Source organism: Mauremys mutica, chromosome 1, assembly GCF_020497125.1.
Source record: "Mauremys mutica isolate MM-2020 ecotype Southern chromosome 1, ASM2049712v1, whole genome shotgun sequence".
NCBI classification, from domain to species: domain Eukaryota; kingdom Metazoa; phylum Chordata; order Testudines; family Geoemydidae; genus Mauremys; species Mauremys mutica.
This window is the reverse complement of record NC_059072.1, coordinates 122,171,500-122,186,088: the sequence shown is the minus strand read 5'-3', so window position 1 is coordinate 122,186,088 and position 14,589 is coordinate 122,171,500. Positions and strand designations below refer to the sequence as shown.

The following is a 14,589-nucleotide window of genomic DNA, read 5'->3' as shown; positions in this document are numbered from 1 at the left end:
ATTTAAAATATTAATTGGGCCAGAGAGAGTGAGAATCACTCTAGAGTCCAGTGGTTAGGCACTCAAGAGGTGAGCTGAGCTCTGTTCAAATCCCTTCTTCAGGCAGGTGGGGGAACTAAACCAGGATCTTCCACATCTCAGCTAAATATATGAACCACTGAGCTAAAAGTGAAGGCCTCTTTTCACTCCTCCCCCTTCTCTTCCCCCCATGCCCATCAGGTCTATTTTGCCTGAATCCAGGAGAGGAGCTCTGGATTGCAAACAGAGGTCAGTTCCTAACCCCACGAGAAGGGCAGGGCTTAGAACACACCACCTTTTGCCAGCTTTTCCCATTAGCTAGCTATCTGCCTCACGTGCTGGGTTTTGTGAATTTCATTCTTTATACAATGAAGAGGAAGAGGTAGGCACCTAGAGACCCAAGGCACCTAACTCAGGCTTTGTGGTTCTCACTGTTCCAGTGGTTTCCCAGGCATCTAAGAGTCAGGCGTTGTGATGCTTAGCATCACAACACTCATCTCCCTTTGCTGATCTGGGCCAAGCTACCTGGATTTCCCCCAAAGGCACTGAGACAGTGAGGCAGCATGGTAGGGTGGGCATAAACTTCTAGGACTAACATTTAATCACGGAGCCTTTAACTACAAAGAGTCAAGCCAAATACTGAACTAAGGAAAACAGGAATGGATCCCCATTTCTTCCTCCTCCTCAGTGGCTTATTAGATAGATTATTGGGAACCACTTTTTCCAATTTTATAGAATAAACATGAGGTCCAGCACAGGGAGTTTTTGCAAATTTGGTCACCACTTCCAGACAGCAGGAGTTAAAAATTACTGAACTTGTGCTGAAAGCGTTCCACCTTTTTACTTGATTATTTAGATCCTCATTGTCCTCCATTAGCCTATTATTGGTATCCTCCAATGCTTCAACTGCCATCTTTAGTTTGCAGTTCTCCTCTTGAAGTTTCTGATTCTTGAACTGAAGGTCTGCTACACAGGTAATCAAGTCAGATGTCTCCCTGTATTCAATAAAAACAAATCATAATTCCATGTTTTTCCTCAGTATGCGTCTTCCAACAAGGGTAAGATGTAAATAGAAGAATTGTGTTCAGGCAAATTTTAAGTTGGTAGACAATTGCTCTATTCTGATGCTACCACAACATCCCCAAATCAAGGCTTTGAACCTACAAAAACAAACTTCACAGATGTAATAATTCCATTAATGGGGCCATATTCAGTGTGCAAGTGTTCACAGGATAAAAAGGTGTGAGTGTTTGATAGTCACTTTCTCATTAGAAGTCACTGGCAACTACTATATAATTTTAAAAATCCCCCCTTCTCCTGCCACCATTGAAAGCCCGTGGTTAGCACAAGCTATATTTCTAAAAATTGATAGAAGTGAAAATTTCAAAGCTAGATGCGTGCCTAAACTGGAAACTCAGGAGGAGTACACAATTTTGAATGTTTTTTTGTATGGTGAATTGAACACAAAATAATGATTTTTAAGAGCACTATAAATATCAAGATGCTGTTCATCAGTGAAACCCAAACATTAGTTGGGAAAAACCCAACAGAACTAAGGGCTGGGTACCCTTTGAGATCAGACCCAAACACTCTACTTTTTAATATGAATTAATATCAGACTTTGAAAGAACTTGAGAATTAACAGTGGAAATTTTGTTCATCAGTGAACACTAGCAAACCAAAGCTGAATTAGCCAAGTTTAAGTATAGCAAACGGTATAAGAGGAATCAGCATACATTACAAGCAGGCACATGAACAGCATTTGAAAGTTAAGCCAAGTTCTGTATAGAACTTTAAACACTGGTTTTATTCTTAACAAGGACTGTGTAACTAGGTTTTTGCAAAGTTCAAAGAGGCTCTACCAACAAGAGGTTCTCAAAGTGAGGGGCACAGAATGTATCCAGGAAGGGAGGCACATGAGAAGTTTTAGGGGGGACCTCTCCCCCCCCCGCAAACTTACTGTGCACATTCAGAGATGGGTGGCCAGAGAGTAGTGGCTATTGGCTGGGTGCTCAGCTCTGAAGGCAGCAGCTGAGAAGTAACGGTAGCACGGCATGGTATTGCCACCCTTACTTTTGCTTGGTTGGTGGCAGCAGCTCTGCCCTCAGAGCTGGGCACCCAGCCAGCAGCCGCCACTCTCCACTCTCCTTTCAGAGCGGGGCAGCCAGAGTGTGGTGGCTGCTGGCGGGGCAGGCGTAAATTACTACAGACAAAGAAGGGGGGCACAATCAAATAAGTTTGAGAACAACTGCTAGCAACAGTGCAGAGGAATGCACTTTGACCCCATCATCCATTTTTTTTTTCCCAGAAGAGAGTTTAGGCCTATTAGAGAAGAACAACTGTATTAGGTTTAAGAAAAGTATTGCATGACTAAAACTTACAGGTCTCCTTTGGACACCTCTCCACCTAAGGCCTCTAAACTTCCTGATGTAATGTTTATCCTAGCCGGAGTCTTTTTTGCTGAAAGAGATTTTTCCAGTTTTAGTTTAAGGGAAAAAAGAAAAAAAAGTCAAGTATTCCTGAGTAAGAATGAAATATTCCACACCTGTTAGAATGCTCTCATGCAATTTAAACACAGACTCTTCTGTATTTGTTGTCTCCTTAGTGGTATCTTCCCTGAAGCAAGTAAACCATGAGGTTACTCAAAATAGATTCACTCTAGCCTACCTACACAGCCTGTAGTTAACACTCATTCTATTAAAATACATTCAAGTTCCTTGCTATATACATCCCTGATAATATATTCCCACTCCTTAAAATATACTGTGACCTTTAATTTCTTACTGACTTTTTTTTTTTTTTTTTAAAAACACACTATGTAGGAAGATGTGTGGTGAAAAGCCACCCTGTGGTCACTATCAGTTGTGCAATTCCCAGATGCTAATGTATGCCCAGCATATTAACACTGCAAACCAGACAAGTTATTCTTACTGTCTTGTCTTTATAGAAGACATTTTGTGAGATTAGAAGACAAAAAGATACACTGTTACCATTTTCTTTTACAGTCGTCGATCCACTCTTTCATGATAGCATGGTATGTTTCCAGGTCCATCGAGATGTCCCTTTTATCAGGATCAAGCATGTTGCACAGCTCTTCAAGACCACTGTCTTCTGACCCCCGGCTAGTCGTATGTCTCAGATAATCAACTATCTTGGAAACAGCTACTTTTCCTTAAAAATATAATCAGTCTTTGTACCAGATTTTAAAAGTCAAGACAACTTTATATTGGCAATACACTGTAATAAGGTGATTTGAATACATTCATAGCATGCCCAAGTGACTTGTGGTGCTCTAAACCAGCTACTGGCTAGAAAAATTCTAGTGTGACATGGAGAGGCAGAAGCCAGGAGAAAATTTAGGATTAAGAATTTCAGACCTTAAAAAAAAAAAAAAAAGGGAAGATTTCTGAGGTGAAACCCTGCCCCCAAAGCAATATTTCTCTAGACAATAATAAGGTGGGATTTTAACTCACTAACACCAACACTGCCTCCTTTAGAAAGGAAAGCACTTAGATGAAAGTTAGTCTTTTATTCTGTTAGGCAATTATATCAAGAGCTAGCGGGAAAATGGCAAGTTACCCCCCCCCTTGAAATTTTGATGTATTTATTTTAATCAAAATGAAGATTTTCCCCACAAACATTGTACTTAGAGCTACTTATACTTTTTTGTACAATGACAAGAAGGCAAGCTGAGATTTCTAAGAAAAGAATCCTATTACTTCACTGACCTGGTTATAATCTGCATTTCTAGGACACCTTTCAGAGGATCTCAAAGTGTTTTACAAACATTTTTTGCCCCCAAGTAGGCACTTGTCCTTGTTTTACAGATAGGAAATAGAGAGAGAGACACACAGACAGACAGACACACACAAGGTGACTAACTGTGCCATCCCTGTTTTTTTGTGGGAATGCCAGGAGAGACCATCCTCTCTCTATATGTACCAAACAGATTATATTTTCTAGTAAGACCTAAAGCTTGAAATTAATTGAGCAAAACACAGAGTAAATGGGGGAAGGGGGGGGAGTTAAGACACCTCTGCGTTCTGTATCACATGCACAGAAGATAGTGGTCAACAAGTCTTCTTCACAGATCAAGCTCACATCATAGGTGTTGTCAGCATTATTCGCCCATGACAGTCTCCATCCTATGGGGGATAAATACATTATACTCCATCTAATTCTCATAGTTACCATGTCCTACTTCAACTAAATTTTTGTTTTTAACAGCATAAGTTTACATGACATTCCCAGTGGTGTTGTAACCTAAACAGCAAGCCTTTGATCATGCAGCTAACACAAGGGCCAAGGCAAACCCCTGCACTTGTGCAGAGACCCATTGAAGTCAACAGAGTCTTCCCACACATTATAATTTGCCGGCTTGGAAACTAAATATGGCCATGCTAGAGACTTTATATACATGGACGGAGTGTATGGAAGTAGAAGATTCTAGACTAGGTCTTTATAAAGGGAAAAAAGGGATTGGCAGGCTTCCTTAGACCAAATGCCCCCTCAGTGTGGTGTTTCAGGTCTTTTTAAAGAATTAAGTTCAACCATTTGAGACAGCCATCGTTAGGCAACCTAATGTTTAGAGTTGATGAAAAGAAAGCTGGATACTTTAAGTGTTTATTGGAATTGTTTACCTCTTTCACTCAAAGACAGTCTCTTCACCACTGGAGATTGGAATGCAAAACATTCTGCCTTTTGGACTGTTGTTAAGAAAGGCAAGTTTGGACTTGATGTCAGGTAGTTATCCTTACAAGTCAAGTCTTTACATTTGACATTGGAAACTGCAGATAGTTGACCCATACGGATGTTAGCCTCTTCGCTTTTGAGAAGGGGTGGAGAACTCTCAACTTGGCACATTGGTAGCCATGACTTTCTGGTCTTCTCTTTAGTTTTACCAATTGAATAGGTTGCATTGCCAGTGGGGAAGTCAGACTTGCATCGTCTGTGGCCTGTGGCCTGCGGACATGGAGAGAAAATATTATCACTACTGGGGCTTAGGTAATATGGCCCAGTAGCCTCATGACTTTTAAACGTTCTTTTCTTCAATATCTCCTCTAAGTTTTTCTTGATGTTAGTCTGTGGGCTGTCAAAGTTCCTAGACTGAAACTTTGGGATCTGTAAAGCAGGATTAGGGACTTGGTCCATCATCTGGATAGTCTTGATCTTTCGGCAAATGCTGTCCACTGGGTTATGATGACGTTTGTTAGTTACATTTTCAGAAGACATCACTGATTTCTGTTTGAAAAGTATCTGAATGAGAGAGTGAACACAAAAGTCAGAAATATTGATTTAAACATTCTTTGCAGCAGTCTAATAGGCAGTCTATACAAAACAGGAGATAGTGGTGGTCTGAAAACTCTTGGATAACATTTGAGTATTTTCTTGCAAGTCTTAATTCATCTAACTTGAAAATAATTAAAGAACTCAAGCTGGTTAGAGGGGAAAAAGGAAAATAAATTCATCCCCCTTTTTAAAAGCAAGATTTAAAGAAGTTTGACTAACTTTATTGTTTTAAAAATAAACTAGCATTTTTCTAGGATTTTATTTCCACAAATTGAAGTCTTATTAAAGTTTTGATCTTTCATTAGAGTGGTTTTATTTACACATTTGCACTTTCCATATAAACACAAGGCCAAGGCCAAGGGACTAAAAGGAAGAACAGTTATCCAGGAATTTACATAAACTACCTTTTATACTCTCTAAACATATTTGACTTCTGCTTTCATCCAATAGCATATCTGACAATTACAGGCAAAACAACTGCAGTTGTACTAGTCTTTTGACTTCCTGAACTGGTATTTATAGCAAGTTCTTAATATCAGCCTGCAACACCAAGTTCCATGAATTTTAAATGGGGTGTTTTCACAAAACACTTAGTTTTAACTTTGCCAGTGTTCAAAGCCACGTTGTTCTGGTACTACGTGAAATGAAAGAGGGGCCCAGGATTAGCATTTTACTGGGCCAAACAAACAAACTGCCCACTCACAGACACCACCACAATTGCTACATTACTGTGCACTGAGCTAGCTTAAAGATTTTGAAGAGGTTGGTAAGACTAATTTTACATAAAAGTTATGTTTGGGGGAACCGGAGATCCTTCCCTCCTAGTCTTCTCCTGCATAAATGAAATAAACAGCTATTTTTTTGTAAATAAATTCTAGTGATCAGTTTGTAGATTTTTATATTGATTTGTTTTTAGTGTTATTGTCAAGAGAAAGATTGTTTACAAACAAAACAACCCCCCCACACACACACACTTCTTTGTTGAGAAAGTGAAAGTTAAGACTTGTCCTTTTCATTCCTAGTCTAACCAAATAAGGGGACACTGGGCTTTGCATGGGCTAAAAAGGTGGCTCCAATTTGAGCATCAGATTGGACTTCTTTATATCATTAACTAGTCTATTTATTGGTATTCTCTCTTCTCCATACAAAGCAGTCCCAATCTTCCCAGCTTCTCTTTATAGGAAAACTCACCTACGCCACTATGGTCTTGTCTACCCTAGCATCTCTCCCCACCACCTCCAGCAATTCTCCAGTGGTAGCTCCAGTAGAAATAAAAGTGCGGACAAGGCATCAGCCACCAACTGTGTTTTTATCATTAAACTATTTAGACCTGAGCAGGCTTGGATGACCAATACCAGCAGTGGCCAGAGTCCTGTTTGTTAGAACTCCCATCAACATCAATGAGACTATGGTAGCAACAGCAGGAAACTTGTGTTAATGAAGACTAGTGTAGACAGCCTAATGTGCCCTTCTTTGGGCAGTTACTATTTCTTCTCTGGCTATAGGTGGAGGTTTAAATTCCAGCTTGAGGAGACATACCTGTGCTAGTTCTGATCAAGCTAGCATGCTAAAAAAATAGCACCTAGCCATGGTGACAGGTGGGACCAGCTGTGACAAGCATGTATCCATAAGAAGATACTAGGTGTATACTCCAAGCAGCAACCCTTCCCCCGTCCCCTTCCCCGCCACAGCACCATGGCTACACTCTATTTTTAGCATGATAACCCAATCCGAGCTAGTGCTAGTATGTTTGCTTGAGCTAGGAATCATATCCTCAGCTTGAAGCCTACACATACCCAGACTCTCTGCCAATGCCTTCTCAGAAGCCATAATGGTATCCTTGCACAACACCAGCAGGTTTCTCTTATTGGTTGCAAAATTCCATTTGCCTCCAAGAATTAAAAATCATTAGTGTAAGTGATAGCAATTCAGACAAGTTTAAAGTAAATAAACACATCCACTGTTTCATAAGTCAACCCAGGGTGTTAGAATATTGAAGCTGTTTGAAAAGTTTAGGGTAAACCTATTAGTCTGTTAGTCTATAAGGTGCCACAGGACTCTTTGCTGCTTCTATTATAAAAGGTTATGTTTAGGGTGAAGTTTTCCAGCATCGAAGAGAGAGGTACAGGAACAATTTGTATAGTGGGGGTGCTGAGAGCCATTGAACCAAACTGTAAACCCTGGATAGGGTAGAAATCACTTCAGGCCAGCCCCCCCCCCCAGCTCCAGCACCTATGATCATAAGTATTTAGGCTTAAAGGTACTGGCTTAATAACCCCACAGACTGAAGCTGTCTACCCACAGAACATCTATGGTGTAGAAAGCAGCAGAGAAACTTCCTCTGTGCTGCCCAACCAATCTGCCTCAATCCTTGCCTTAGAAGGACCATCTCAAAATGCAAAATTTTCAAGGAAGCCTGAACAGGTTTGGTGTCAACTGCCATTGAAAGTCATTCTTTACTTGTTAGCCATTTTAATTACTCAAAAATAGAGTGTTGTCTTAAGAGTTACAACAACTATATAATGTTGAGCAACTTTATCCAAAGATAAGAGGCAGGAATCCTATTAAATGTATGTCTTGTCCAGGGCTGCCACTAGCTAGCTTTACGCACGTCAATTTAGTGACACCCAAAAGCTGCTTTACAGCATATGGAAATAGTTCTTATTACCAACAGGTGACACATTCAGAAGACAAACTATTCCATTTTTGCTATAGTAGCAGATATTTTAGTGCGGAAATAATAAGCAACTGAAGGGTTATTTTCCACTACCATTAAATGGTTCAGAATTTACTGCATACATATAAACAATTCTTTAGCCTTAAAAGCAACACCACATTTTAAGCCCAAACTGTTTCAGAGTGATACATAGCCATGACAGCCAAGACATGAGTTAAAACATCTTGGGGGCACTTCCCCCCCCTTGACTAAACCAGTTTGAAACACCCCCCCAAAAAGTTATTTTTCTAAGACTGATTAATATATTTAGTATTTTTTACACTAGCTGATATGCAACCTTTTAGCAGAATATTTCAAAAAACGTAAAGCTACCATGGTTTTGATGAAAAGTAATACAAATACAGCTCTTGAATATATACTTGATTTCAAGATGTTTACTCAAGAGACAGGAACCTGCATTTTCCTATTGTTTTAACAAGAAGTTTTTAGATGCTACAAACAAATCTTTCCATCTTCATGCCATGATTGCCCTTGTTGTCAAATATTGACAATACACTCTTTTGTAAGGAGACAAGATTAAAAACATTAGTTATAGCTAAGTCACCCATTAAGAATATTGAATTTGCAAGCAGATAAAATCAAACCAGAAGTAAAGAGATGTGACCATCCTAATCTTGACAATGTCCTGTTTCACTCTCATTTCAGAACAGTCCTCATAGAAACCCCTTTTGAATAGCTCCTACTTACTATTACATACAAAGGGAAGGAAAAATTCTACTCTGCTTCTTTTAAAACCTGAGCAGGGCAACAGAATCCATTTTAACTATCCTACTAATAAAGGCTAAGTGGGATGATTATGGTTGTTTTCTAGCAATACATTTAAATGGCTAAATACAGCAAACCCATTTGATAGAAATCAGTTTCAAACACACACCTGCTACTGTCTGCAGTTCACTCTCAGTGGTTAATAAGTTTGATTAGGTTTGTACCATGTATCAATTTCTCACTCTGTGGCTCTTGCTTTACTTCCAGGTGCTAAATGAATCCATTTGACCTTCTCACTCTTTCCTACAGCATTTTACTGCCTTAGGCAGCCCTTAGCTTTGAAACAATGATGAAAAGAACAAAATAACCCACTTGTGATCCTCTGATAATGGGACATTTCTGGTTCCACCCAGGAGTCATTCTGGTTCCTGCAGCTGTAAGGAACTTGGGCAGAGTGTATAATTTGAGATCTGCACAACTCACCCCATAGTTTTCACCTTTCAACCAGGTGACTCTTGTTGGCAGTTTGAATGAGGCTGGAGACTGCTCAAGAAATCCTCTTGCAGTTTGAGATGGTCCCTCTGAGGCAAAGGTTGAAGGACATTGGTTGGACAGCATGGGGGGAAGTTTGCTCTGCTGCTTTCCGCACCATAGCTGCTCTGTGGGCAGAAGGTTTCAGTCAGCAGGGTTGTTCAGCCAGTACCTTTTGTGAGCACTAAATGCACAAGCATAACCTAATATGAATGTTATGGCATTTCAGGTGTTTGCACTACGACTAAGCTGAAAGGGAGTGCTTTATTCCAGGGGTTCCCAACCATTTTTTCCCTGAGGCCCTGTGCAGCTGCAATAGGCACTGCAGCCCACTATTAGCATGGAGTTGTCCAGATGGAAACAGAGAAGCACTGCCAAGTCCCGGTCCTGGGGGGGCCTGTGTAGCTAATACTCCAGGGGGGTCTGACAGCCCTGGATTGTGAGGGATCTGCGGCAGCTGAGAGCAGGAACGGTTGTGAGCTCTCCAGCCATCCTGGGAGCCTCTCCTTGCCTGCCACCCAGTGGCTGCACTTTGCCCTCTACTGCCGTCAGGGGTGCCGGGCTCCTCTGGCCCTGGGCAGGGGCCGTCGCCAGTAGGGGGAGGAGGCAGAAACTCTGGGTATGTCTCCACAACAACTAGACACTTACAGCTGGGCCCGTGCTAGTTGACTCTGGCTCGTGGGGCTCAGGCTGTGGGGCTGTTTCATTCTGTGTAGACTCCTGGGCTTTGTTTGGGGTCCAGGCTGTAGGACCCTGCAGAGTGGGAGGACCCCAGAGCTTAGGCGACCAGCCCAAGCCCGGAAGCCTACGCATCAGTGAAAGAGCCCCACCACCCAAGCCTGCATTTCAAAGGTGGTAACCCTACATATTGCCCTTGGATGGGTACCATGTGTCAGTCCTTCAAACACCTCCTGGGCCCTGCCATTTATTCCAACATTTATTACAACAGCTCGTTCAAAATGGTTGATCCAGTGGTCCAAGCCTTGGCCACCCCCAGAATAGGCTTAAGGCATGAAGTTAGACTGCCCTGTCTATGTCCCCTCTCAGGGCTCAGGAGAATGCTTTTGTTATCAGAATTGCTTATTTCGACCCACCAAGTAGTCCTCTGGCATCTGCACCCTAACCTTTCCAGCCAAATTCACCAACTGGGGTGTGACCAGTGTCGTTGTTACAGATGCTCCGTGCTACAGTACCCCAAACCTCGAAGGTACGAGTAGTGCATCAAGTGTACTGCAACTTGGAGGCAAGCACGGACGGCCCTTCTGATGTTAGGCCCTATTGGCACGAGGCCTGGTGGGTTCTAATAATGTCTGACATGTAGCTAAATGACGGGGTATTTTACTAGGGCTGGCAGAGAGCGGAAGGTACAGCGGCTTAACCAGTTGCAATTTAAGGAATTATAACAGCAGTTCCTATCTGGGCCCTGGGGGGGTAAGCAATCCACTAGAGTTTTAGGGCCCCTCTGGCCTAGTACCTGGATGCCTTTTTGGTCCAGTTTCTGCTAGAGCCAAATAGCAGCCAGTAGGTGTTGAAGCCAGGATCAATAGCGGGGTGTCTCACTGGGGCCCCTGTGCAGGGGCTCTCTGCTTGGTCTCTGCTACTTCTTTACAGGTTCTTCACAGACCTGACCCAGTTACAATATCCACCAGTCACAACCTTATCACACATGGTTCTCCAGCTTCTGCTGCAGCCTGTTCTGCACACTGTTCCCCAGCAGCCTTCCCACCATTCGGCTTCCCTGCTGCTTCCAGTTTCCACGTGGCCACTGTTTCCCTAGAGTGAGCTTACTTCCTAGGTCAGAGTTTTTCCTCAAAAAATGTCTGCCTTCTACCCCTACTGGCCAGGGAAAGGGGCTGTACCTGCATGTCTCTCTGGAGGATCAAAGCTCAGAGGGGAGGGGATTGACGGGAAATGGTAGTTTCATGCTGGCTACCTCTCCCACAAACACCAGCTCAGATCCCAGAATTAGGGCACTCTGGAAGATTTTACCATGCACTGTGGGAGGACTAGTGGAACTGTTTTAGGACTAGTTGAACTATTTTGTTTGTTTCCTTCTGAAGGAAGAAAGGAAAACACTTGGGGAACAAAACGACTAGGCATTAAAATGAGTTTTATTTATCTAAACATCTGGTTGTCCAGTACATTTCTTAGGGATAGACTCTTACCGGACTAAACAAGACATATGGCTTCTACCTCAAGAACAGAACCAACCTTAACAGCACCCCACTTCTGTTTCAAATAGCAAATTTTTAATACTACAGTTACCGCTTGGAAGGTATAAAAAAGCTTCTGTTTTGGTAGAAATCCTGCAGCCTGCATGATGGGAGTCAAACACAAAGCTAAATTGTACCCCATGGCTGTATGTTTTGTGGACCTCTCTGAACTGATATTGTTCAACAAGAACTTTGGTTAGCCTTTTCAAGATACAATAACAATACCCAACTGTCCCATTATCCCTCAGCCCTTCAGTGAAATTGAGATGTCTGTGCCATTTGCCCCAGTCCCAGTTTAATCCACTGTTTTCAATCAAATGTCAGCATCAAGCCATTTGACAGCATTTCTTGTCTGGCTCCATGGGTGAGATTGTGTGACAAATGGACTACTCAGCCAAGAGGGGCTGGCTGCGTGAGTAACATTTAGCATGGTCAGTATCCATCCAGGTAGTTTCTTGACAAAGACAAAAATCTTTTCTGCCAGGTTCATGGGGGTGGAAGCAAAGGTCAAATGACTCCTTGGCCTTAGGTGCTTCTGTCATTGCAGAAGTGTATCTTCTCTAGTGTGTGTTCTGTGATGTTACATGCAATCCTTTATCATTCCTGCTTTAAAGAGTTTATTCTGAGCCAACGAATACCACAGAAGCACTTATATATTTCTTAGTATTTGGTGGTCAGCTGCCCTTTTCCAACTTGCAACTTCTTGAAACTAACTTTTTGTAGCATTCTACTTCTTGCAGAGAGATTTTCCTGATATTTGGCTTAAATTTCCCCTTTACTAAAAGGAATTATTGTACCCTAGGCATATCGCAATATTTCACACTAGTGCCCTAAACAAAGGGACTATTACCTCCCTGCATAAGCAATACCTCCCTTTACATAAGCAATACCAAGTTGCATACTGGCTTTTCTGAAGCTTGCAGTGCTGCTGCTTATGCTATACTTGTACCTCCAGGATGTATCTCAGCCCCTTTCAGAAACCCTCTGGACAAAGGGAAGGATTGTCTTGTAGCTTAAGCACTGGACTTGGAATCAGGCACTCATACCTCAAACAGTCAAAAAATCCCAAGTCAGGCCTCCAGAAATGTGAGATTTACTCAAAAATCATGAGATTGTTTTTAAAATGACACATTTTCGGGTGCTTTTCTTAAGCTCTGAGTTTCTGAACCAGGGGGCGCCCTGCAAATTTTCACGCTTTTCTCCCCAGCCAGGAGGGCTCAAAACGAACTTATTTTAAAAGAATGGAAGCTGAGATTCTCCCATAATAACATGACACAAGAGCTGGGGCTTTTAAAAAAAAACCTCAAAAATGTCATGAGACTAGTGATAAAATCGTAAGAGTTGGCGACACCGCATGTATACGGAAAATATGGTATAGAGTGAAGATTATTATTTATTTGTATAACTCTAGCACCTAGGAACCCCAGTCATGTACCAGGACCCCATTGTGCTAGTCACTGCATAAACACAGACTAAAAAGATGGCCTCTGAGACTGTTTACAAACAGACCAGGAAGCACAAGGAAACAATGGGACAATACTGGTCAGCACGATAGACAGTGGTCACAGCAATAAGTGATGTATGCCCTGAATTTGGCTGCATGGCTCAGAACCTGTTGGTTAACAATCGCTCACAGATGTGTTCCTCCAAGTATCTCAGAACTCAAGCTCAGTCGCAGAGTTTTGGGTTTCATCATTTACAATGTCATGGTAGGCAGGTCAATGACCTTTTGAACATCTTTCAGAATAAGCATATGTTATGCTTCTTCTAATGAGGAGGGTCTTGCTGCCACAGAGAGCTTCTCTCCACCACTTAGAGTATTGATTACTTGCCAAAGCCACTTACTCATTGATGTGAATCTGCTAAGAAATGGCAGGATTGATGTCAAGCATTTGATGTGGAACTCATCAACCTGGGCTGTCAAAACAAAAAGAAAAGACACGTATCATTTTAAAGTGTTATGCGCCATAACCCAATTACAGAATATTTTATTTTTCAAAGATATGTGCATGTATTTTCACATACACATCTGTATGTGCCTAAATTATGTATGTAAGCACCCTGAGTGCATGCATATTGTTTCATGTTTCCCATCCTAAAATATTATTTAGCACAGGGTTTCTCAAACAGGGGTCACTGCTTGTGTAGGGAAAGCCCCTCGCGGGCCGGGCCAGTGTGTTTACCTGCCCCGTCTGCAGGTCCATCCCATTGCAGCTCCCACTGGCTGTGGATCGCTGCTCTGGGCCAATGGGGGCTGCTGGAAGCAGTGATCCACGGCCAGTGAGAGCCGCGATTGGCCGGACCTGCGGATGGGGCAGGTAAACACACCGGCCTGGCCCACCAGGGACTTTCCCTACACAAGCGGTGACCCCTGTTTGAGAAACCCTGATTTAGTGTTACTGTGTGCTGTTAAACATATGCCATATATCACTGCAGAAGTGGCTGCATTTCTGTGGACAGTATAAATCTATACTATGTGAAGCATCGTGGCATGAAAGATGCTATAAAGGGAAGAAAGCTGGTCTTTAGGTTAAAGCACTAAAGTAGGATTTAGGAGTCCTGGGGATCAATTCCTAGTTCTGCTCACAGACTTCTTGTATGACCTTAGGCAAGTCATTTGAGATAAAATTTTCAAAAGTCCTAATAACTTAGGATTGTAAGATCCATTGAAAGTGAATGGTACCTAGGTGCCTACATCGCTTAGGCACTTTTGAAAATTTTACCCTAAGTCTTACTGTGTCTCACTTCCTCATATGTAAAGTGAGGATTATAATATTCCTTACATCACAGCAGTTTTGTGAAATTTAAAGACTCGGTGTTAGTTAAGTACGTTGAGACTAAAAATGCTCAGTAGTCATATGTTTTGATGATGATATAGCAACAACAACAACAACAATGAACATTCAGCTTGTCTCCCTTTGTACGTCAGTTTTACACTGGTGTGAGTTACTCCAGATTATACCAGTGTGAGTGAGGGGAGAATCAGGCTCAGCTTTTCATACCAACAATCTTCATTGTTCCTACATCTGTTTTATAAAATCTTCACAGTTTGGCTGGCTGTATCCACAGGTGAAATACTGTAGACGTGGGTTTAAT

The 14,589-nt window shown here is 42.0% G+C and overlaps 1 protein-coding gene across 4 annotated transcripts in view; it reads right to left on the bottom strand.

The window, feature by feature from the left end:
* IRAG2 (inositol 1,4,5-triphosphate receptor associated 2) overlaps window positions 1-8,834 on the bottom strand; it is a 65,827-nt gene extending 56,993 nt beyond the window's left edge. For 2 of the 4 annotated variants that reach the window (XM_044993651.1, XM_044993642.1), the window contains exons 1-6: window positions 4,659-5,274; window positions 4,053-4,163; window positions 3,009-3,189; window positions 2,564-2,634; window positions 2,400-2,478; window positions 855-1,013 (exon numbers count right to left, since the gene is read on the bottom strand). In XM_044993651.1, coding sequence (XP_044849586.1) covers window positions 855-1,013; window positions 2,400-2,478; window positions 2,564-2,634; window positions 3,009-3,189; window positions 4,053-4,163; window positions 4,659-5,250 — 1,193 coding nt within the window. In that variant the 5' untranslated portion in view covers window positions 5,251-5,274. Of the gene's footprint in view, window positions 1-854; window positions 1,014-2,399; window positions 2,479-2,563; window positions 2,635-3,008; window positions 3,190-4,052; window positions 4,164-4,658; window positions 5,275-8,731 lie in introns of those variants that run through there. The other 2 variants (XM_044993624.1, XM_044993633.1) reach the window with 2 other exon arrangements.
* Between the last annotated feature and the right edge of the window lie 5,755 nt (window positions 8,835-14,589).